General features: G+C 45.3%; 1 protein-coding gene across 1 annotated transcript in view; it reads left to right on the top strand.

Annotated features, from left to right (window-relative positions):
• HSD17B2 (hydroxysteroid 17-beta dehydrogenase 2) overlaps positions 1 to 25,608 on the top strand; it is a 72,671-nt gene that overhangs the window by 23,830 nt on the left and 23,233 nt on the right. The window contains exon 2 of the mRNA XM_080828431.1: positions 19,225 to 19,437. Within this exon, the coding sequence (XP_080684557.1) occupies positions 19,225 to 19,437 (213 nt within the window). The remainder of the gene's footprint in view (positions 1 to 19,224; positions 19,438 to 25,608) is intronic.

The raw sequence follows: 25,608 nt of genomic DNA, 5'->3' as shown, positions 1-25,608 counted from the left end.
GTTATGTTGCTCTTAAGTAAATTTATTTTTATGTGACAGTGTGGAATTTTTTTTTATGTAGTTGCTTAACGTGTTTCTACCAGTATAACTTTGTTTGTAACCCTTCTTGTGAAATACATGGCTGGAACCTTAAGAAAAAATTCCATTAACAAAACACACAAAAACAGGAGAATGAGCAGAAGAAGCCAGCCTCTAAAATGACGAATGCACGATTCCCTTTATAGAAGGCAAAAATCAGGCACAACTGATCTGTGCTGTTAGAAGTCAGAATAGTGGCAACCTTGGCCATGGGAGATGACTGGAAGGAGGCACAGGGAGGTTTTCGGTGAGCTGGTAATGATCTGGGTCCTGACCAGGGTGTTGGTTGCATGAGTGGATTCACTCTGTGAAAATTCATCAAGGTGTACACTATAAAAGTCAAAAAGTAGCTATGACACTTTCCCCCTAATGTACACAGAGCATTGATAGTCTCAAAACTGTTATTGCCTTAAATAACTCCATCAGGTAAAATACACACTAGTTACTGATTTATAAATGTGGACTATATTCAGATAAAACATGATAAATAGGGAAACCAAAATGAGAACAAAACCAAAAACGCATGCCGTAGAATCTTAAGATTCTCACTGTATGTCTGCTCTTGTTAGCTGAGTGATGGGGGAAACATTACATTTTTTGAAGCTCGGTTTCCTTACCTTTAAAAGAGGAATAAAAATATATACTTTGACAGGAGCAAACCGAAAGAACTCCAGAAGGCCAAAGCTGGAACAATATGAGCAATAAAAGGGGGCGCCTGGGTGGCTCAGTTGGTTAAGCGTCTGCCTTCGGCTCAGGTCATGGTCCCGGGGTCCTGGGATGGAGCCCTGCGTTGGGCTTTCTGCTCAGCGGGGAGCTTGGTTCTCCCTCTTCCTCTGCCCCTCCCCTGTGCTCATGCACGCTCTCTCTCTCTCTCTCACTCACGCTCTCTCTTGCAAATAAATAAAATTTTTAAAAAATTAATGAGCAATAAAATAGTATTGGATTATCACCCAAAATATAAAATGAATATTCATGAGTCCATAATGACATAAGTAAATAATGGAATAAATGAATAAATGAGAAAAGACAAATCTCCATGTGGAAAAGTTCCTAATAATTCCAAATACTTCATTCTAAAAGAAGGGACGATAGCTCCTCACTCTTTCAGTGAGAGCTATGCACAGAGACTTCCTTCCCAACAGCACAGTACAGGACGGGGAAGAGAGCAACTTTATAGTAGAGAAACCTGCCAACAACACTGCTTCACCCAGGAGATCAAGGGTAACATGAAAGTCATAAGTCATGCTGATAGTACGTACTCTTCATGTAATATGATGAATGGCACTTTATCTCTGTGATCTCCTTGCCCAAACCCATAACCACAATCTAGTCAGAAGAAAAACATCAGACAAATTCCAGGAGAGGAGTGTCTTATAATACACCTGACCAGTACTCTTTAAAACCATCAAAGATACCCAAAACATAAAAACGCTGAGAAACCACCACCGCCAAGAGGAACCCAAGGAGACCTGACACGATATTGGAATGTCCTGGAACAGAAAAAGGACATTAAGTAAAAAGTTAGGAAATCTGAATAAATTTGGGATGTAGTTCCTGGTAAGGTATCCATATCGGTTCATGGCCTGTAGAACATGTCACATACTGATCTTCCCAATTTTTCTGTAAATCTAAAACTGTTCTAAAAAATTAAAATCTATATTTATTTATTTATTTATTTTAAAGATTTTATTTAAGTATTCTCTACCCCTAACATGGAGCTCAAACCTACAGCCCTGAGATCGAGAGTCACATTCCACCCACTGATCCAGTGAGGCCCTTCAAAATTAACGTCTATTTTTTAAAAGGAGCCACTTTACCTTGAGATCTGAGGCATGAAATGAAATAACAGTTGTTTTTTGTTTGTTTGTTTGTTTGTTTGTTTTAGTAGGCTCTACCCCCAGCATGGAGCCCAGGGCAGGTGTTGAACTTATGACCCTGAGATAAGACCTGAGCTGATAACAAGAGGTGGGCGCTTAACCCTCTGAGCCACCCAGGCACCCTGATGATAAATAAATATAGGCCCTCAAACCTTTGAGACCTGGTTCCCTTAGATGGCGCAAAATTCATTAGGGCCAATCTACTCTACCCATTGCCACACCAGCTCTTTATTGGTTCCTATATGCCCTAGGGGCAAAGCAGATTTTCAACCAGATCTCAGTAGAATGCTGAATTAGAGTCATTTGTGTACTCTAATTTCATTTTTTAATATAAAACTTGAGGAGCCTTTAATAAGTTAGGTGTAATGTCAAAAACTGAATGGATAAATGGTCACTAAAAAAGGATCTGAGCTGGGGAAGGGGGTGTCTTTGTGAGGCCCATCAGTGCATCGCTGGTTATACGGGGAGCATTTGTTTTAAAGAAAGTCCTTGAATACCTATTACACATCGACTACTGTGATAGCATAGGGACATAAGAACAAACAGTTCCTGTGCATAAATCGTCACTTTATATTCTACTAAGGGAATTTTTTTTTTCAAAGACTTATTTATTTATTTTGGAGGGGAGAGGGGCAGAAGGAGGGGGAGAGAGAATCTCAAGCAGACTCCCCGCTGAGCGCAGGGTTCCATCTCCAGATGCTCGGGTTATGACCTGAGCCAAAATCAGGAGTCAGACGCTTCACTGACTGTGCCACCCCGGTGCCCATCCACAAAGAGAATTTTCTAAAAAGCAAGTCAATCAACAAATACAGTCACTTTTGAACTGAAGGAACCAGTGAAAAGGCTGCGATAAAGAATAATGTGGTGTGAGACTTGGGATGGGGAATGGTATCGGGTGGGTCCCCCGGGAAACAGACGCTGTGGCCGAGTTGAGCGTGCAAGGTGTTTCCCAAGGAGTGTCCTGGGGAGAAGGAAGCAGGATGGTCAGTTCCTTGGGATTTCTCCATTCAGGTTGGGTTAAAGTGGCCAGGCCTTGGCTTAGGCTCTTACAGTGATCCGTTATGGGGTATGGACCACATCGGGGAGGGTGGCTCTTGCTGGCTGAGACAACCCCTGTGGGGGAGCTGACTCCTGAAGGCGGTCTGCTGACAGCAGTCCCAGCATCTGGCATGAGTCCTTCTTGATGGGTATCTGGGTGGTACATCTCAGGACCGTCCACCACATCCATCTGCTTTATTTTTTTAAAGAGTTTTATTGCTTTATTTGAGAGAGGAATGGGGGATGGACAGAGGGAGACAGAGAGAAGCAGAACCCCATGGTGTGAACCCTGTGTCCGGCACAGGGCTCGATCTTGTGACCCTGAGACCAGGACCTGAGCTGAAACCGAGAGTCAGCTGCTTAACCAACTGAGCCCCCCCAGGTACCCCGGGGACGTCTACTTTAAATGCAATAGTCAGGAAGGTCTCTCTGAGGTAAGGGCATTAAGCTAAGGCCTGAAGGGTGAGAGTGAGCCCAGGCCAAAAAACAAAAACAAAAACAAAAGAGAGAGAGAGAGAGAGAGGGAGGTAAAGAAGTATTGTATGTGTGAAGGTCCTGAGGTAGGAAAGAATTTAGTATGGATACCTCTGACCTGAGCAGCTAAGAAAAAGAAGTTGATATTCTTTTACCTCTCTGAGGTACCTCTTTTCTAGGTTCCTGATAACGAACTCTGGGTTTTTCTCAAGCTGCTGTGTGCTTCCAGTGGTGTGCTGGAGAGGCAATTGTTAAATATTGAGAAATTTGGGGAGCTATTGTTAAACCTTTGGCAGCTTAAGTGTCTTAGCTCAGGTTGCTGTAATAAAATACCATATATAAAAAGAGAAATGTATTTCTCACAGTTCTGGTGCCAGCATGGTCAGGTTCAGGGAAGGGTGCTTTCCAGGGTGCAGGCTGCTGATACGCCTCATATCCTGCCCCCCATCCCACCCCGGTGGCAAGACAGCAGGCTTGCTCTCTGGCCTCTCCTGGCACGAGCACTAATCCCATTCGCAGGCTCCAACCTGCTGACCTAATCACCTCTCAGAGGCCCCAACTCCTAACACCAACACACTGGGACTAGGGTTTTAAAATATGAATTTGGGGGATTGCTATTGCTTCAAAGCCTTTTGAGGGGACAGAACTAAAGACTATGTGATGTTTAGAAAGGGCAAAATCAATCATGAATTTGTCCCGAGACTCTCAATTCAAATGTTAAGATTTTATTTATTTATTTGAGAGAGAGCAAGCAAGAGCGAGAGAGAGCTGAGCAGGGGTGGGGGGCGGGGAGGGACAGAAGGAGAGGAGAAGCAGTCTCTGCGCTGATCAGGGAGCCCAATATGGGGCTCGGTCCCAGGACCCTGGGATCATGACCTGAGCTGAAGGTGGACGCTTAACCAACTGAGCCACCCAGGCGCCCCTCAATTCAAATTTAAGATGACAAGACTTTTACTGAACTCCTTCGATGCCAAACATCTTGGTTCCTAATAATTAACATAATACTTCATTTGCCTTATTCTTGATATACATATGACAGTTCAAAATAATAAGAAATCGCAATAATAGTAATAAGGCTAATGAATGCAATTTAAAATTTGTGTCAGTCTTCACAATTTTAGCTAACAAATGCAAAAGAAATGACAGACGTAGAAAAATCATTGTTTTTTTTTTTTTTAATCTTGAATGAAATGTGAACGGAGGCAACAGTCATTACTGTCATTAATGTAGGCGCAGTCTTGTGTGAAAGGTCTATGGGGAACTTTGAATTATATGGTTGGGTTGACAGTGCCTGAATTCGCTGATCAATCATTATTATGAAAAGCGAGACATGACTCATCCTTGCACCTGCTGGTGATGGAACAGGAAACACTCCAAAATCGCCTATAAGGCAGTCCTAGGCGGGGAAGGGATATGAACCCAAATCGAACTAAGACTCTAGCTCCAACATTACCAGAAACACAGAGGACAGAGGAGCAAATTATCTGACAGCACAAGGAAGCAATTCACCAAATTTAGGATGTGCGATATTCTAAAGGACAAACACCATGGTTTCTTCAACAAATAAATGGCATGGGAAGAGGGAATAGAATTTTGTAGAATAGATGAGACTTAGGAGATGTGAAAACCAAGTGTGATGTGTGGAACTTGTTCAAACCTTGAACGAAACCAACTTGAAAAAAATTTTTTGAAATAAACAGGGAAATTTGAATACGCCCTGGATATTAGATAACATTAGAGAAGAATTGCTCACTTTGGTAGGCTGATAATGACCATATGGTTGGGTTTGAATATTCTGTGTCTGATCTTCGTGTATACTGACATATTCACAGGTTTGTGGATAACATATTAAGGGGGGGGATTTGCTTTAAAATGCAGGAAAGAGAGAAAAAGTGTGTGGGAAGGAAATAGATAAAACAAAGTATTGATAATTCTTGTTGATGGAAGGCAGGTACGTAATCCGTTATACAATTCTCTATATTTTTGGTAGGGAATAGTTTAAAAAAAATTAAAATGGCAGGAAATGGTAAAAACATGAGCATTCCAGGCAGAAAGTCATGTCATCAGAATGTGGATAAGGAAGGACAAAGAACATTCCAGGTGTGGTTCTCTGGGACACCTGACATGCACATGGAAGGGTGGAGGAGATGAACTTGGGAATGTAGATTAGAATCAGATCATGCAGTCTTTGATGCTGGACGTAGGAACTTGAATTGTATCCTACAATCAGTTGAAATGTCTGGGGCTGTGAAGCAGAGGAAAGGTAAGCTCACGGACAGAAGTGGCAGGCAGAGGCTAGCAGGCTGTAGAAGGGGAACAATGAGTCCAGGAAACCCACACACAGCAAGGTGACGAAGAAGGTGACAGTGCCTGATGCCTCCATTTAATCAGATGGGCCTTTAGTCATTCGGCAAATATTTACTGAGCAGCTATGGCGCATCCAGCATTGTTTTAGGCACAGGGCATAGAACAGTGAACAAGACATCGCAAGACAGTCCCTGCCTGCTGGACGTGATCTCGCTCCTTCTCTTTCTTGCCTGTATTCTTTTCCAGTGGAATGTTTACTAAAGAAGGGACTTGGAGTTCCCTTTAAATAGAAGCTATTTGGCCCATAGTTCCTAGAACTTTCTATATATAACATTTATCACTCTGTGTTGTAATGATTTACGGAACATCTGTCTTCCTCCTAGGTCAGTGTATCTCAGCCTCGGCAGCACTGTTACTTGGGGCAGGATGGTTCTCTGTGGTGGGGACTTCCCTGTGCATTACAGTAGGTCAAGAAACATTCTTAGCATCTACCCACTGGATGTCAAAAACACCCTCAGAGTTGCAACAAACAAAAATGCCCCCCAATATTGCCTAATATCCAGGGGACTGAAATCACCACCGGTTGAGATCTCTGCCTCAGATCAGCGTTCCTCAACCCTGACTGCACACTGGAATCATCTGGAGAGCTTTAGAAACAATTGCCAGTACTTCACCCCATCCCAGAGTAAACAAACAAGACTGTGTGCACATGGGGCTTGGACACTGACCTTTTTTTTAGTGTTCCAGGGACTCTAGTGGGACTCAGGATTGAGAAGCTCTGTCTCCCAGGCAGTAAGCTCCCTGAAGGTGGGGAGATGTCTCTCTTTTATGGTGGTGTCTCTAGGACCTAACACAGTGATCGCTGAATGAATGATGTATGTACACATTAATAAATGTGTAGAGAGACAGGAAGACATGTCCAAACTTCAAAGTGGCATTTGGGGAAAGTCAGCATACCACCTTTCTTAGGATCATGGGTACCACCTGTTGGAAAGTTTTCTTCCTATTTCCTTTCTTCATGAGGAAGTGGGCACGAAGTAGGGATTAAAAAAAAAAAAAGTACTCTCCAAACCTCTGCAAAGACACCCTTAGAGGAAATGGGACTGAGAAGTCTTGGCTGCGTCCCCTAGTACTGTCTACAGGGAGTTACCCACCCTCATCCAGATACTTAAGCTACCTCTTTCTAATGGCTTCTGGTCTTGGCCAAGGATTTCAGAAATTCTGATCACATCATCCCCATCAGCATCAGTTTCCGGGATGTCCACTGTTTCTTAACTGGTATAATCTCAACAGATGTAATATGAAATTTGGGACAACTATGATGTCATCCTCTGCCACATCTGAGAAAGTATATTCCCAACTTGGTAGTGATCTGATGGTAGGCTGAGCTGAGCTGACCTGGCTTTTTTTTTTTTTTTTTTTTGTCACGAGAGGCACAAAGGGAGATATGGAGACAGTTGTCAAAATCTTAGGATGGAAGGCAAGGGTACCAAATGGCAGTGAGGATCGGGAGAGAAGGCATTGGTGTTGGGTAACTGCAAGAAGAGGGAAGCGAGTTCAAATAGTTTGAATAAGGAATTCCAGAAGGTGAAGCAGTTGGCGATGGACTGGGGTGGAGCCAGTGAAGTCCAGGAGAGGGGTTAGGACTGGACTGTAGTCCGAGAATACAACCTCTTGCTCAAACCCAGCGGAGTTATTTGGATTGGTTTCTTATTTTCAACCATGCTAGGAGCTGCTCCTTCATGCACCACTGAGAACAAATCATTGCATTTTCTCTTCCTGGAAGAGCAGCTGTCAGTAGTTTGTGCTGCTGCACGGATGATGAAGGGAGCTGGCACCAATGATGGGGATCCTTCTCTGGCAGACAGCTCTCATCACCGGTGTCCCCACTTTGTGCATCTTCTTCCCCACCCCTCATCCTGCCCGAGGTGTTCAAGGAGACAACAACTCATAGTAGTAAAATAACATGGCTTTAGAAAGAGCAAATCTGGGTTCGAAAGACAAATCTGGGAGCACCTGGATGGCTCAGTTGGTGGGGCATCTGCCTTTGGCTCAGGTCATGATCCTAGAGTCCCGGGATTGAGTCCCATGTCGGACTCCCTGCTCAGTGAGGAGTCTACTTTTCCCTCTCCCCCTCCCTCTCTCACTCTCGCTCACTCTCTCTCTCAAATAAATAAATAAAATCCAGAAAGAAAGAAAGAAAGAAAGAAAGACGACAATTCTGGCATAACCCAGCTGTAACCTTTTGGCATCTCAGTTACCTACCTTAAGATAGGAATAATAATAGTGTTCATTCATAAAGGTTATATTCCAGGAAAAACGCATTTACTTGCAGTAAAAAATGGACTTTTCCCAGAGCCTCACCACCCAACCGTTACTAACCTTTGAGAATGCAACGGGCAAAGGAGGTGGGTGTTGGCGGTACAATTGTCAAGTATTTGCTCTTCTTGGATTTGGAGCTGAGCCTTCAATGGCCCTCAGGGAAGTCTAAGAGCACTCGAGTCTTATTTTATTTATCTACCATTTTATCATACCCTGATCTATTTTATAGGGAACAGGCAGTGTCAACTTGAGAGTGGCAATCTGATGGATTGCTGAAGTCTTCAGGGAGAAGAAAGTCCTTTCCTCCTTAGTTTTCTGCAGGTTTTAAGATAAATAGCTCTTGACCCAGGTGATCTTTGTAGGTGGGACAAAGTACATCAGGGGTCTTGGGCTCAAAAGCCTGCAGGGGTGGGGTCGGTATCATTAGTGAGGAATGCTGGCAGTGGCCCAGTGCCCACCATGGAGCCCTGCTCTGAGCGTATGGCCCATGGAAGGCAGCAGCCATCGGGATCCTCAGCTTGAACTCATGGGCTCCTTGTTGGAATGCAGGCCTGGAGTTGGCCCACCTCCCGGTGAACCATGAGAAATCACCGACCTGGATTCCCAGGTGAAATCACCTGATTTTAGCTGTGAGTTTAGATTTCTACAAAATACCCTGTGCAAGCAAAACACATATTCAGACCAAGTCTTCTTATCCATACCTAGCAGATTTTCCATTTGTGTTTGTGCATTCCGCTATTAGAAGTCACATTTCACTCTGAGAAAACATCCCCAGTGTTTATATCCTGAACCCTGACTTGGTTCCAACCTCACTCGGCCATGTCCCAGCTGAATGGCTTAACCCTTTCGTGTCTCAGTTTCCTGCTTGGTTACTGGTGACCGTGAAAGGACGTCCCTTTCAGAGTGGTTGGGAGGATTTAATGAGTTGTATGGGGAAGGCTGGCTGGAACTCGGTAAACAGGGAAGGCCCCAGCCTTATCTTTGGGTTTCCAGAGTACACAAGGGTTATCCTATCTCAACAGGGAGCAGCTCCCCAGACATATATTTTCCCAAGGTCCTCTAACACCTGCACAGGCCCGCACCCTTAATACACCAGGACTAAGACATCTTTAACACTGTAAATCACAGGAGATATCCAGGTCCCAGCCACACTACTGATAACAGTCACTGACAACGCACTGGGTCTTGTGTAAGACATCCTCTGTGTGTGACATCACAACATCAGCCTGGGGGGGAACTTACTGTCACAAGCCCACTTCCCATATGGGGAAGTGGAGGCTCTATAGAACTCCATGGAACATTCCCCAAGGCTCAAACCTGGAAGAGGCAGGTTGAGGCAGCCTGGGTCTTACCCAAGATGTTTAGTTGATTCTTGGTAGAAACACATTCCCCATCTATCAATTTGTGCATGTAAAGGCCTGAAAATCAGGAAGGATGAGTTTCATTAAAAAAAAAAAAAAGATCTAGATAATAATTACTTGGAACAGGCACTGCTAAGCACATCACAAATATTAACTGATATAGGTACCATCATGAAGCCCATTTTATAGATGAGGAAGCTGAGACACAGAGAGGCTAAATAAAGTGTCCAGGGTTGCGCAGGTAGGGATGGTGGGACCCAGGCTCTCCCCCAAGCCTCTACGCTATGCTTCCTTACAGGTAAGGACAAGCAGGTGGCCTCCTATGAACGTTGGCTTTATTAAGTCACCATCAAATACAAATAAATGCAGATTTAGTAAGGAGAGACTTTATTTGAAAGTGTCATTGTGGGGGAGGGAATTGTCGCAGTATGGGAAACACTCTGACCAAAGGTCGGCATGTATCTCATGAGTTAGGCGAAAAAAGAATGTTGCTTTCATAGGAGGAAGTAAACGTGTCTCCACAGAACCAGGTGAGGGGAACTGGGATGGACAGGAGTGCCTTGACAGGACAACAGAAGAGAGAATGCTGCCCTCTGAGACCAGCTTGTTCTCAGGACCAGCTGTCTGCTGGCTCAGGCTGAGGGCTGGCCAGGTGCTGGGAGAGCAGAGAATCGGTACCAAAGTTTAGTTTAACTAGTGTTTTGTTCCAGTGAATCATTGGCAACAGGCAGTTCGGTTGGTCACTTATGAAGCCATGAATGGAAGTTTGGAAGGCTTGGGTCTGGCCTTATCATTCGTAAACAAGCGTGTATCCGTGAGTCTTACCTAAGTCACATGGGAAAGGTGACCTCTTTGCTCGGGACATTCCTGTCTGCTGTGTTCCAGGATCCCAGGGCCTGGCAGAGAGCAGCATGTCATCACACAGTTTGCATCTAGTACAGACACACCTCCTCTTAGTGAGCTTTGCTTTAGCGTGTTTTGCAGATAATGGGATTTTTACAAACTCAAGGTTTGTGGTTTGTGGCATCGAGCAAGTCTCTTGGCGCCTTTTTTCCAACAGCATCTGCTCTCGTCATGTCTGTATGTCCCATTTTGGTAATTCTCACAATATTTCCAACTTTTTCATTACGATTTTATTTGTTATGGTGATCTGTGATCGGTGATATTTGATGTTACTGTCGTAATTGGTTTGGGTGCCACGAAGTGAGCTCATATAAGATGACGAACTTAATTGATAAAGGGTGTTTGTGTCCTGACTGCTCCATTAAATGTCTGCTCCCAGATCTCTCCCCCTGTCCTCAGGCCTCCCTGTTCCCTGAAACTCAACAGCACTGAAATGAGACCAGTTGGTAATCCTACAATGACCTCTCAGTGTTCAAGTGAAAGGAATAGTCCCCCATCTCTCACTGTCAGTCAAAAGCTAGAAATGATTAAGCTCGATGAAAAAGGCACATCGAAAGCTGAGATAAGCTGGAGCCAGACCTCTTGCACCAGTCAGCCAACTTATGAAGGCAAAAGGAAAGTTCTAGAAGGAAATTAAAAGCGCTCCTCCGGTGAACACACCACTATTCAGAAAGGACAACAGGCTTATTGCTGATAGGGAGAGAGTTCCAGGCATCTGGACAGAAGATCAAACCAGCCACGGCATTCCCTTAAGCCAAAGCCTACTCCAGAGCGAAGGCCTAACTCGCTTCAATTCTGCGAAGCCTGAGAGGAGTGAGGAAGCCACAGGGGGAGAGTCTGGAGCTGCAGGGTTTCGTTGAGGAGGTTTAAGGGAAGAAGCTGTCTTTAGAACCTGAAAGTGTGCGGGCAAGCAGCAAGGGTTGAAGCAGAAGCCGCAGAGTTCTTCAGAGAGGGAGCTGAGACGAGGAAGGCGGCCACACAGAGCAACACATTGTCGCTCCCACAACAGGCCGTCATAGCTAGAGAGGAGAAGTCAATGCCTGGCTTCAAAGCTGCCAAGAACAGGCTCTCTCTTCCTTCCTTCCTTCCTTTCTTTTCTTTCTTTCTTTCTTTTTTTAAAAGATTTTATTCATTTATTTGACAGAGATCACAAGGAGGCAGAGAGGCAGGCAGAGAGAGAGGGGGAAGCAGGCTCCCTGCCGAGCAGAGAGCCCGATGTGGGGCTCGATCTCAGGACCCTGGGATCATGACCTGAGCCGAAGGCAGAGGCTTTAACCCACTGAGCCACCCAGGTGCCCTGTTTCTTTCTTTTTTTTTTTTTTTTTAAGGTTTTATTTATTTATTTGACAGAGAGAGAGCACAAGTAGGTCGAGTGGCAGGCAGAGGGAGAGGGAGAAGCAGGCTCCCTGCCAAGCAAGGAGCCTGATGCAGGGCTAGACCCCAGGACCCTGCCCTGGGATCATGACCTGAGCCGATGGCAGCGGCTTCACTGACTGAGCCACCCAGGCGCCCCAGGCTGACTCTCGTATCAGGCTGATGCCGCTGGTGACCTGAAGATAAAGCCGGGGCTCATTTACCATTCAGAAAATCCTTGAGCCCTTCAGAATTACGCTACACCTGCCCTGCCTGTGATCTATAAATGGGACAACAAAGCGTGGATGATAACGCATCTGCTTCCAACACAGTTTACTGAACACTTTGAGCCCAGTGTTGAGACTTACCGCTCAGGAAAAAAAAAAGTTCCTTTCAAAATATGACTGCTCATTGGCAGTGCACCCAGTCACCCAAGAGCTCTGATGGAGGCGGACAGGGACATTAATATTGTTTTCATGCCCGCTAACACAACATCCATTCTGCAGCCTGCTCAGCAGGGAGTCTGCTTCTCCCTCTATCTTTGCCCCTGCTTGTGATCTCTCTCTAATAAATAAATAAATAAATAAATAAATAAATAAGATCTTTTAAAAAATACATTTTGTAAGGCTAAAGATGTCTTTAGTGATTCCTCTGATGGATCTGGGCAAAGTCAATTGAAAACCTCCCAGAAAGGATTCACCATTCTATTCAATGATATTCTTAGGATTTTTCCTCTTTTATAGAACCCCCCTTAATATTTCCTGCAGTGTGGGCTTGGTGGCCGCATACTCTTTTAAGCCTTGCGGGTCTTGGAAACTCTTTATCTCTCCATCCATTTTGAATGAGGATTCACCATTCTAGATGCCATTCAGAGCATTCATGATTCAGGGGAAGAGGTCAATATTATCAACATTAATGGGAGTTTAGAAGAAGTCGATTCCAACCCTTAGGCATGACTTGGAGCGGTTCAAGACTTCAGGGGAGAAAGTCATGGCAGATATGGTGGAAAGAGCAGAAGAACCAGAATCAGAAGTGGAGCCCGAAGATGGGACCGCATCGCTGTAATCTCATGACAAAACTCTCAGTCGGTGAGGAGTTGCTACTTATGGATGAGCAGAGAAACTGGTTCGTTGTGAAAGTGGTTTCTAGTCTGGGTGAAGACTTTCTGAAGATTGCTGAAATGCCAACAGAGGATTCAGAATAGTACATAAGCTGAGTTGATACATCAGCAGGGTTGGAGAAGACTGACTCTGATTTTGAAAGAAGTTCTATTGTGGGTAAAATGCTATGAGATAACGCGGGACACCTGGGTGGCTCAGTTGGTTGGACGACTGCTTTCGGATCAGGTCATGACCCCGGAGTCCCGGGATCGAGTCCCGCATCGGGCTCCCAGCTCCACGGGGGGTCTGCTTCTCTCTCTGACCTTCTCCTCGCTCATGCTCTCTCTCACTGTCTCTCTTTCAAATAAATAAATAAAATCTTAAAAAAAAAAGGCTATGAGATAACGACACGTGAAACAGAGAAATTGTTCTGAAAAGGAAGAGTCAATCGATGTAGAAAGCTTTACTGTTATCTTATTTTAAGGAATTGCAACAGCAACCACCATCCCGCTTGGTCAGCGGCCATCAGCTTCCAGGCAAGACCCTCCGCCGGCGAAAAGATTATGACTTGCTGAAAGCCCAGATGATGGTTATCATTCTTTATCAATAAAGTCTTTTTTAAATGAATTAATTTATTTTAAGCAGGCTCCACACCCAGTGTGGGGATTGAAATCACAACCCTGGGATCAAGAGTCGCATGCTCTACTGACTGAACCAGCCAGGCGACCCCATTAAGTTATTTTTGAATTAAGGCATGTACATTGGGTTTCTTTTTAGACATTATACTTCTGTACATTTAATAGACTACAGAATAGTATGTATATAACTTTCATATGCACTGGGAAACCACAACATTCATTTGACTTCTTTATTGTGCTTTGCTTTACTGTGTTGGCCTGGAACGCAACCAACAACGCATCTGTGATTTGCCCGTATCTACCATATGCCAGGTTCTTCCTAGGACCTTTCTCCAGAGAGAGTTAGGTCCTGGATTCATGAAGCTGGTCAAAGGCACTACCTTTAAAAATATCTTCCAGACTGTTCTCTGCTCAGAGACCATGGGGTCGGGATCATTGTGTCTCCTTCTCTCACTTAGCAGGAAGTTTTCAAGATTCATCCTTGATGTAGTGTGTATCACAGCTTTACTCCCTTCTATGTCTGAAAAATATTTTACTGTTTACCACATTTTGTTTATCCAATCGTCAATTGATAGACATTTGGGTGGCTGACATTGTCTCACCTTCCTCTGTACGTCCCCGGCTGAGTTTATTTGCCGCATGGAACCGAGGGCCACAGCATTCACCTCTGCCCTGCAGAATGATTCTCTGTGCAGAGAGGGGATGTGCTGGCACCTGAGAGGACACAAACCTCTCAGGGAAATGGGGAGCTTTAACCCAGCTTTAATCTCAATATATCCAGCTGTGCCAACAGGAAGCAGAAGCCCAGGGTGTGGTGCTTTACAAGTGGGAGGGGTCCTCCTTGGACGCCTGGCCTCACCCAGCACAGCATGCACAACCCAGCTCCAGATCTGCTCTTCGACCGGGTTCTAAGTTATTTATTTATTTATTTTAAAGATTTTATTTATTTATTTGACAGACAGAGATCACAAGTAGGCAGAGAGGCAGGCAGAAAGAGAGAGAGAGGAGGAAGCAGGCTCCCTGCGGAGCAGAGAGCCTGATGTGGGGCTCGATCCCAGAACCCTGGGATCATGACCTGAGCCGAAGGCAGAGGCTTTAACCCACTGAACCACCCAGGCACCCCTAAGTTAGTTATTTTTAAGGTTAATCGCACCCTTACTTGCTGGGCCAGAAGAGGACCATTCTGGAGTTGGCTTCCCCATAGCTCCCCTCTCTAGCTAAACAGATAAAGGAGAATGTGGCTGGTCCAGGATGATGAAGAAGCATGGACTTGGTTTTAGGCTCTGGCAAACAGTCCATGTCCATTCCTACTGACTCCGTGACAGTGCTCTCCCATATGTAAAATGGGAAAGGTAATCTTGACTGTTGACATTTGGAGAATAATTTGGGAAGACATTACTGATCACCAGTGCCATATGGGGCTTCCAGAGAAGGGTTGCACACACTGTACCCACTATCTCATGAACTCGCTATTGTCCAGGATCTGGTCTCCCTGCTGTAGACTCAGAAGTTGGATTTGTCCTACTGTAAGTCTATTTCTACAGGGCAAAGCCACATTCACTGGGCTCACAAACCTGTCCTACACATATATTATTATATGTTAGAAGAACCGTAATTCTAATATGCTAATTTACACCGAGGCAGAGATTGTCACGTGGCCCAGATATGTGTGTGTGTGTGTGTGTGTGTGTGTGTGTGTGTATGTGTGTGTGTGTTCCAAATGCTACTGTCTCTTCCTCTGGCCAGGCCCAGGTGGTGAAACATGTATACACAGAGGCCTTTTCCTGAGCATAAATGCACATGGGTATACAAGCAGGAAGGAGACAGAGCAAAAGTTAAAAACAATCAGCATTATTTACAATAGCCAATACGTGGAAGCAACCCAAGTGTCCATTGATAGATGAATGGATAAAGAAGATGTGGTATACACACACACACACACACACACACACACACACACACACGTACATGCTGGAATATTATGCAGCCATAAAAAAGAGAGATAGCTTGCCATTTGCAACAATGTGGATGGACCTAGAGGGTATTAGGCTAAGTGAAATAAATCAGACAGAGAAAGAAAAATACCATATGATCTTACTTCTATGTGGAATCTAGAAAACAAAACAAGCAAACATATTAACTACCAGAAACAGATCTATAAATACAGAGAACAGAGTGGCAGCCTCCAGAGGGGAGGGGGTTGGGGAATGGGCAAAATGGGGGAAGGGGAGTGGGAGGGGGTGGGAGGTACAGGCTTCCAGTTATACAATGAATAAGGGGATGAATATACATGAATAATATACATGGGGATGAAAGGGACAGCAGAGGGAATACAGTCGGTGGTATTGTAATAGTGCTGTGTGGTGACACATGCTGGCTACGCTTGTGGTGAACACAGCAGAATGGATAGAGATGTGGAATCACTATGTCGTACACCTGAAACTAAGGAAGACTGCAACTATAATTCTTAAAAAGTTAAATGCAATCAATTATGACAACTAGATCCCTTCATGTCATAGTAGGGGTGCCCAAGGAGCAGAAGCACCCACACTTTTTGCTAAGGCTGACACTCTCTCCTGGGCAGTGTTTGCACGCACGAGCCAAAATGTCTTCTCTGTTGTACCATATTCTACCCTTATGGGGCTGGCCCATCTCCATTCTAATTGGAATGACCTTTAAAAGAAGAGAATTTAGGGATGCTTGGGTGGCTCAGTCGGTTCAGCGGCCCACTCCTGATTTCAGCTCAGGTCATGATCTCAGCGTTCTGGGATCAAGCCCCACCTGGGGCCCTGGGGCTCCCCACTCAATAGGGAGTCTGCTTCAGGATTCTCTCTCTCCCTCTGCCCTTCCCCCTCACTCGAGTGTTCACGCGCTCTCTCTCTCAAATAAATAAATCTTTAAAATAAAAGAAGAGAAATTATACAATAAAGATAAGTGCTTTCTTATAGCAAAATGGAAGACATTTAAATCAGGCCCCTCCATCGTGCCTCTACTGCTAAGGGCGTCCACTGTTAGCATTTTGGTGTCTTTCCTTCCAAATTCCTTCTTGTATGTTTCCATGCACAGACACGTAGAGAATTAGCTCCCTCCCTCTTTGGAGGGCATACGTTGGATTCTATGTAATGAGTGCTATACCATGACTCATTTTGCTTAACAAAATATCATGGAGCAAAATATAGGCTAGTTTATGTAGTTCTACCCCAACTTTTTTGAAGTGCTATGTTATATCCCCATTTTAGGGACCGTAATTTATGTCATCACTTTCCTATTCATGAACATTCAGGTCAGTCCCTTCTTTTGCTCTTATACCCAGTGCTGTAGAGAAAACATCATGTATGTGTCTCTGAATATATGTGTTTGTTCTCTGGGACAGATCGTGAGACTCTTTGGGGCAAAAGATTTACACATTGAAAACAGTCATAGATTTTAGTCCTTAACATTTATCAGCACTGTGTGTGAATGCTTGTTTCTCTATCCTTTAGTCTTCTTATTTGTTTATTTATTTACTATTTGAGTATGGGTCACACAATGTTACCTTGGTTTCCGGTGCACAACTTAGTGATTTGACAAGTTCATGCATTAAATTATGTTCACTACAAATGTAGCTCCCGTTTGTCCTATAACAAATATCACTGACTGCATTCTTTTTTTTTTTTTAAGACTTATTTATTTATTTATTTGACAGACAGAGGTCACAAGTAGGCAGAGAGGCAGGCAGAGACAGAGAGAGAGGGAAGCGGGCTCCCCGCTGAGCAGAGAGCCCGATGTGGGGCTTGATCCCAGGACCCCAGGATCATGACCTGAGCCGAAGGCAGAGGCTTTAACCCACTGAGCCACCCAGGCGCCCCACTGACTGCATTCTTTATGCTGTGGTTTATTCCCATGATGCATTCATTTCCTAACTAGAAGTCTGTCTTGGCCATTTTGTTCAAACCACCCCCCCCCCACAACCCTAAGTTTGTTCTCTATATTTACAGGTCTGATTCTGTTTTTTGTTGTTTTTTCCAGTTTGTTTGTTTGTTTGTTTTTTTAGCGTTCACTTATGAGTAGAATCATTTGGTATTGGTATCTTTCTTAGTCTGACTTTTTTCACTTTGCAAAAAACCCTCCAGGTCCATACACGTGGTTTCAAATGGCAGGATCTCATTCTTTTTTATGACTGTGTCGTATTATTCTGTGTGTGTAACATATTTTCCTTATCTGTTCACCTACTGATGGACATTCAGGTTGCTTCCATTTCTTGGCCATTTTAAACAATGCTGCAACAAACATAGGAATGCATGTATCTTTTCAAATTAGTGTTTTCATTTTCTTTGGATAAATACCCAAGAGCGGAGTTATTACATCATATGGCATTTTTATCTTTAACCCCTTGAGGAACCTATTGTTTCCACCGTGGCTGCACCAACCGGCATTCCCATCAACAGTGTGTGAGTGTTCCTTTTTCTCCACTTCCGCATCAACCCTTGTTATTTCTTGTCATTTTGATTTTCGCCATTTTAACTGGTGGAAGGTGGTATCTCATTATGGTTTTGACTTGCATTTCCCTGGTGATGAGTGATGTTGAGCATCTTCTCGTGTCTGTTGGCCATCCGTATGTCTTCTTTGGGAATATGTCTGTTCAGTGCCTCTGCCATTTTAAAATCAGATTGCTTGATTTTTTGATGTTGAGTTTGTCCTTTTGCCTAAGAAGGTCATCCTCTTCTTAGGGACAGTAACGCTTCCATACTGACCCTTGAGTTGACTGTCAGTGTGCTCTGATTTCCTATATATTCCAATTCTTAGGTAGATGCCTGACTATAGCCCCTGACTTCTGATAAGAGAGACCCCTCAAGGTTTACAGGAAAGACGACACAACATAGTCAATGTGAAGATGATTTCTCATCTTTAGAGCTTTGGGGACATATTAACTGTTACATGTTTATTCTTCCAATGCTCAATGGGTGACTTTCAGGTCTATGTTGCCTTCATTCAGAATTTCTGATATCTACTTTTTACACCTGTGGGCATAAAATAATTTTTCCAGGGTCTAAATGTTCTGCAGACTGGGTTGGGTAAACTCCCATCTCAAATTCTGAGACGTATTTTACATATTATGCCATCCACTTATTTATGCAAAGCAATGCATTTAGGGCTTTCTCTCTGGTTTCTGTTGCAAGCTTCTTTCCAAGGTTGGGATTTCTTTTCAATGGTTTGGGAGAGGGTCACCATGAGGGAAAAAGTTCTGAGGAGCTGATAAGTGCAGGTGACTATGAGCCACCATCTTCCACAACGTAGAAGGAACTGGGAAGCCTCTTGTTGACTTGTGTCCACTCTGAAGCAGGACATTTTGTTAGATTTCTAAAGCCCCAAACCAACTCTGAAATACTGATTTGTAATGAATGAGTCACTGGTGATTTTATGGAGTGATGGAGGTTACATCAAATAGGATGCAACAGAGATCAATAGAGAAACCTCCAGCAAATGTCACAGTTCTCCCTCCTCCTTAGTTCTTTGACCAACAACCACTCCTAGACCATCCCTCCACCAGCAATTCCCCTTCCACTTATGCCCCACTCCAGATTCTACCTCATTTTTCTTCTTTTTATACAGAGAAATGTGTCTGTTTTGGCTTCTCTGCCCATTTTCCCACATAGGAGATAAAGAAACTTCCTCAAGTCCCACTCTCTCCAGAAAACATGGAGAATCATACATAGTACGCAGTGTATTATTAAGTCATTTCTCCTGCCACTTGGCCTTGAACCCACTCTTTATTGCCTTAACCCCTTTGCAGGTGGCGATTCCGGAATTGGCCATGCTCTGTCCAAATACCTGGATGAACTTGGCTTCACAGTATTTGTGGGAGTTCTGGATGAAAAGGGATCAGGAGCAGAGGACTTGCGAAGAATCTGCTCCAAGCGCCTCTCTGTGCTCCAGATGGACATCACCGACCCGCAGCAGATAAAAGATGCCCACAGCAAAGTGGTGGAAAAGGTGCAGAACAGAGGTACTGCCTTTATCTGTCCATGCCCTCAACTGCCCCCCACCCTCCTCACAAATGACCAACACTGCTTCGAGCCTCTCCTTACCGCTGCCCTTTAGTCCATTCTGGCTGCCCACCACACGTTGAGAACTCCTGTACTGGGCACCTGTCACATGCCAGGGCCTCTTACAGATATAAAAATGGTATGAGTAAGTCAGCAATGGTCCATCCTCACAGAACTTGAAGAATTCTTGAACCCATTCATCCAACATCTGCTCGGTCACTCTCCCATTACTTACCCTCCTGCCCACACCTCCCATACCCACATCTCCCACTAACATTAACAAGGAACAGGGGAACCTGGGTGGCTCAGTGGGTTGGGCCTCTGCCTTCAGCTCAGGTCATGATCTCAGGGTCCTGGGATCGGGCCCCACATCGGGCTCTCTGCTCAGCAGGGAGCCTGTTCCCCACCCCCACCTGCCTCTCTGTCTCCTTGTGATCTCTCTCTCTATCAAATAAATGAATAAAATCTAAAAAACAAACAAACAAAAAAAACCACCAAGGAACAGACTTAAGAAAATAAAAGTTTAATAATCACTGTCTTCCTTTAGCCACGGCCCTTTTCTTTCCCCTTCCTTTGTGGTCAAGCTCGTTGGAACCCCATCACCCATCTTCACCTTCAATCCCACGTTGACTAACTGGTCTGGCCGAGCTAACGAGTATCTTCCTGAACACCGAGCTCTTTATCTCTCAGCGACATTTAAATGTGTTCATTACCTTCCCTTGTCTTAACCTTGGGGTCTCCAGCACCCACCCCGCCTCCCTAGTTCTCTGATCATTTTTCTGCTTCTCCTGAACCCTTTCCTCCATTCCTCCCATAAATGTGAATGTTTCCAAGGGCTCCGTCCCCAAACTACCCACCCCACATTATCTGGGCTAAGGTGGTGTCTCTCTGTGCTAGGACTCTCAACCCAGCTGCACATTAGAATCAACCAGGGAATGTCTGAAAATACCCATGCCTGGGCCCAAGATGGCATATGTAACTTGGAGGACCCAGCTGAAAATTATGTGGGGCACCTTGTTTAAAAAAAAAGATGAAGACTTTAAGGAGATGCTAGCAGAGAATTCAAACAGGCCTGAGGCCTTTCAGAAGCACGGGGCCCTATGTGGCTACACAGCGGGCACACGCATGGTGCCCACCCAGCCTGGTACCCTCTCCCAACCAATTAAATCAGTGTCTACCTGCAAGGGCTCAGCTGACCCTGCAATCAGGGGGCTGCTACTGTTGCTCTCCTTTTGCTAGGAACGTCAGCTGTAAAGAGAATCCTACTGGGGGGCCAGGTCTCAGTATATTCGAAAGTTCCCCAGGTGGTGCTAATGTTCTGTTAGAATGGAGAAACAGTGAGACATACACCAGTCTCTTCCAAATCATACCCACTGAGCCCTCTTCTCAACATCTGGACTTAAATGTGTATAAAATTGTCTGCCGGGCATCCCACCTCACTTTGTCAAAGCCTGACCTCATGACGTTTTCCCTTATTGCTGGTCTGCAAATGAGCTTTAACGCTGGCACACCCCACAGCTCAGATGCTGGTAACGCCATCTAGTCCATCAATTATGCCAGCAGCCGGGTTTGGGGGGTGGGCACTGAGACCTGCAGTTTACCCTCAGTTCCTGAATCCTATGGTTCCCAAGTCCTTCAGTTCTAGCTCCTAGATTTTTATCATCCCGGTCCCTTTCTGTCATCACCAGGCTGCCGTGACCTAGCGCAGGCCCTCACTTTCCACCTGGGGCCCCTCAATAACTTTCCTCTCCCATTAACTTTCCGAATGGGCAGTAATCTTTACAACGTGTACCTTACAATGTCACCCACCTCCTAAAAACCCTTGGGCATACAGATCCTCTATGTCTTGGGTTCCTCCTATGAGCCAGGCCTGTGGTAGTTATTTTGCTTTGTCTCACTGAATGGTTCAGTGGTTCTCTGTCTGGTATCAAATAAAATCTGAACATATTCACAAGGATTTTAAGGCTTTCAGGATAATGGCTCTGGCCAAACCCTTAATTTGCAATACCTGACGGTCCCCTCAGTAAATTCTGATGGGTTTCCAGAATAGAATGTGCTAAATGTACCATAACTTTGCAGATTCACGTCCTCTTACCCAAATTTCCCTCTTGCCTCTACTCCCTTTTTCTAAGACTCTTGACTTTGTCTAGCTGCAGACTCTACTCCCACGGGAGACCTGGCGCAAACATAACATCCCTTCCATGACCTTCCTGGTGACCCAGGTTACACCATTTACCTCCTCTTCTGGACACTCACTTGTTATGTCCTGCACACACCTGTACTGCTGCATTATTATAACCATCTGGCCATCTCCCACGCCTCACCACTTGTTTCCTTGAGAACGAGATCCATGTTCCCATTAGGATTCTCCCAGGTGCCAGCAGCGTAACCCAATTTGAAACTGCTAATGTATAAAGGAATGAATATGCTTAACTGAAAAGACCTGTTGGCTTCAGGCATGTCTGGATCCTTAAGCAATGTCATCTGTCATCATCTCTGCTTCTTGGCTCTGCGTTCTCCCATGTTGGCTTGATGCTTATCCCTCTTATAAATGTGACTTCCTGGTGTCTAACTCAGGAGCTATTTGATACAGACCTCTCTAGTGAGGCCCAGAGGCGCAGTATTAACCATATTCCATATTGCGTGATAAAACAATGGGTTCTAGATATGGAAATACCATGCTAGCGTCTAGGGATGAAGGGGTGTGGTGAGTATACTTTCCAGTGAGTGAGTTCATGCTGTTTTGTGGTCAGAATTCTGGAGAGCAATCCTCTTCTTCTTCTTCTTCTTCTTCTTCTTCTTTTTTTCTTCTTCTTTTTTTTTTTTTTTTAAGATTTTACGTATTTATTTGAGAGAGAGAACATGAGAGGGGAGAGGTCAAAGGGAGAAGCAGACTCCCTGCTCAGCAGGGAGCCAGATGTGGGACTCGATCCCGGGATTCCAGGATCATGACCCGAGCTGAAGGCAGTTGCCTAACCAACTGAGGCACCCAGGCACCCTGAGAGCAATCCTCTTCCGAGACAGAATTGCCAATACACCTTCTACCTGTTTTCCTTGAGGTTGTCTCAACCTCAACCTCTCAAGTCTAAGAGAAAAGGAAGCTGTTAAACAGGGGAGTTTAAAAATCACCAAGAAGGAGGTTTCCTGAAGTACGCTTTGGGACTTGTAGATGAATGACAAAACCTCACCGTGTCCTGTAAGAAGGTTAGCCCTGCCCTGTGTCTCTAAGCCCCACACATTATTATGTAAGTATTTACATATTTTTAATAACTCATTAATATTATTTTTAAACTTAATAAGTCCCCACAGGTATAATGAACTTATTGGCCAGCTTAAAATTCTGTGGGCAGGGGTTGGCAAACTATGGACCTGTTTTATTATTATTATTATTTTAACATTTTATTTGGAAAGAACTGTCAATTCACAGGAAGTTGTAAATAAATGTACAGAGAGTTCCTGTGCCTGCTTTGCCAAGTCTCCCTCAATGTTAACTTCTTGCCTAACTACGGTATGATATCAAAACCAGGAAACTGGCATTGGTATAATCCATGGGGCTTATTTAGAATTTGTATGTGTGTGTGTGTGTGTGTGTGTGTGTGTGTGTGTAGCTTTGTGCAAAAACACCACAATCAAAACACAGAACTCTTCCATCATCACCAAGCTCTCTCACGTTACATTTTTATTTTTGCTTATTATTAATATTATTTGAGAGAGAGCGAGCATGCCCGCGGGTGGTGGGGACTAGGGAGGAGGGCCAAAGGGAGAGGGAGAGAGAGAGAGAGCGTGAGAGAGAGAGTGAGTTCTAAGCAGGCTCCACGCCCTGGGAAGCCTACGGCGGGGCTCGATCTCAAGACCCTGAGATGTCCACCCTAAAGCGGAAATCAAGAATCTGATGCTCAACCCACTGAGCCACCCAGGCGCCTTGGTTTTTACATTTTTAAATGCTTAAAACAGTCAGAAGGAGAATATTATTTTGGCAAGTGCAAATTAGGTGGAATTCAAACGTCAGTGTCCATAAATCAGGTTTTACTGGAGTCCCGCTCCCATTTTCCTTCACGTACAGATGACAGCTGGCGGCAGAGTGGAAACAGGAGTGCTTACAACTAAAATATTCACTCTTGGCCTTTCCTAGAACAAGTTTCTCACCCCCATTCTAGCGCACCCTCAGGCTGCTGCCTGCATGCTGCCTGTCAGAGGTGCGCATCAGGCCGAGGGAATTAAAACCATCCCTCGGAGGGGCCGGCCCAGGCCTCCTCTGCACCCATCACCATCGTCCCGAGAGCTGTTGAGCTCTTCCTAGCAGCTCGCCATTCTCTCACCTAGTGCTCCCAGTCATTACCGCGTGTCAGGGTCGGCCCCCCGGCTCAGGTGCGTGAGAAGTGCAGTTTTAGTTTCCACAGCTCAGCTCTGTTTCTATTTTGGGCCGTCCTTCTGCCACACGACGAGCGTCTTTCAGTTTGAGCCTCATCTCACTTCCCCAGGGGTAGCCTCTGAGGTCCTGGGGACGGGACATTTCATCTTCGATCATCAGTGCTTCCGGCTGGTGCCTGCAGGGATGCCCGGTGCTCTGTCCAGTCCTTGTGCAGTCTGGCTGCCACCCACCTCCTTGAGGCCATCAGGGGCTGGACCTCCTGCCGTTCGTGTGTCTGTTAGCACCGAGGCTCCTCTGGCTTCGGTCCATGCCGCAGGCTCTCACACTGGAGCGGACATGTTCTGTGACAGACACTGAGCTTCAACAGCAATTTCGGATCACCAGCTTCTGATCTGACAGGTCTGAAGTGGGGTTCTAGAATGTGCCTTTTCCTTTTTTTCGATAAAGAGACAGAAAGAGAGAGAGAGTGCATACCCGCAAGAGGGAGGGGAAGGGGCAGACGGAGCGGGAGAGAGAGAATCTTCTTCTTCTTCTTCTTCTTCTTCTTCTTTTTTTTAAAGATTATTTATTTATTTATTTGACAGAGAGAGAGATCACAAGTAGGCAGAGAGGCAGGCAGAGAGAGAGGGGGAAGCAGGCTCCCCGCTGAGCAGAGAGCCTGATGTGGGGCTCGATCCCAGGACCCTGAGATCATGACCTGAGCCGAAGACAGAGGCTTTAACCCACTGAGTCACCCCGGCGCCTTAAGCAGGCTCCACGACCAGGACGGAGCCCAAATCGGGGTTCCATCTCACAACCCTGAGCTCACGACCTGAGCCGAAACCAAGAGGCGGATGTTTCATTGACTGAGCTGCCTAGGTGCCCCCGGAATTTGCATTTCTAAGTTCCCACTGATGCTGCTGGTTCTGAACCACATCTTGAGAATCATGATTCTAAACCATGTGGAGGCTCAGGGATCTCAGGGAATCTGCTTCAGATCTGCCCAGCTAAACATACCCCAGATTCTGTCACCTCCATTGGGTAAAGAGGACCCAGGTCCCTCCCCTCTGCTACAGATCCTGCCCCCTGAAAAAGATCTGGAGTTCTTGAATGACCCCTTTCCCTGCCTGTTAGGGCCATGGTTCCCAAGCTTGCTTGTACATTGGAACCAACTGGGGAATTTTTTGTTCTTAAAGACTTTATTTATTTATTTGACAGAGAGAGACAGCGAGGGTGCGAACACAAGCAGGGGAAGCTAGAGAGGGAGAAGGAGCCTCCCTGCTGAGCAGGGAGCCCGTTGTGGGACTCATCCCAGGACGCTGAATCATGACCTGAGCCGAAGGCAGACACTTAATGACGCCACCCCGGTGTCCCACACTCGGGGAATTTTTAAATTCCATGCCAAGGTCCCTTCTCTCCCCTACCCCAGGATTGCTGATCTAATGGGTTGGGATGTGGCTGGGCATTGGGGTGTTGGGGTGAGGCATTAAAAAGCCCCCCAGGTGATTCTAACATGCAGTCAAGGTTGGAAACCACTTCTTGTGGACGGAGGCTCTCCAGGTATGGTCCAGAACTGCAGCAACAGTGTCACCTGGGAACCTGGTAGAAATGTAGATTCTCAGGCTCCATCCCAGACACCCTAAATGATTGCCTCTGGAGGTGGGGCCCAGCCATCCACTTGAACAAGACTTTCTGGTGATTCTGATCCAATCAACAGGATTAGGCTGGTTGGGGCAAGGACTAGGGCTCAGGGACTCTGCCATCTCCTTAGTTCTTGGAG

This window comes from Martes martes, assembly GCF_963455335.1.
Source record: "Martes martes genome assembly, chromosome: 17".
Taxonomy (NCBI): Eukaryota; Metazoa; Chordata; class Mammalia; order Carnivora; family Mustelidae; genus Martes; species Martes martes.
This window is presented reverse-complemented; position numbering and strand designations above follow the sequence as displayed.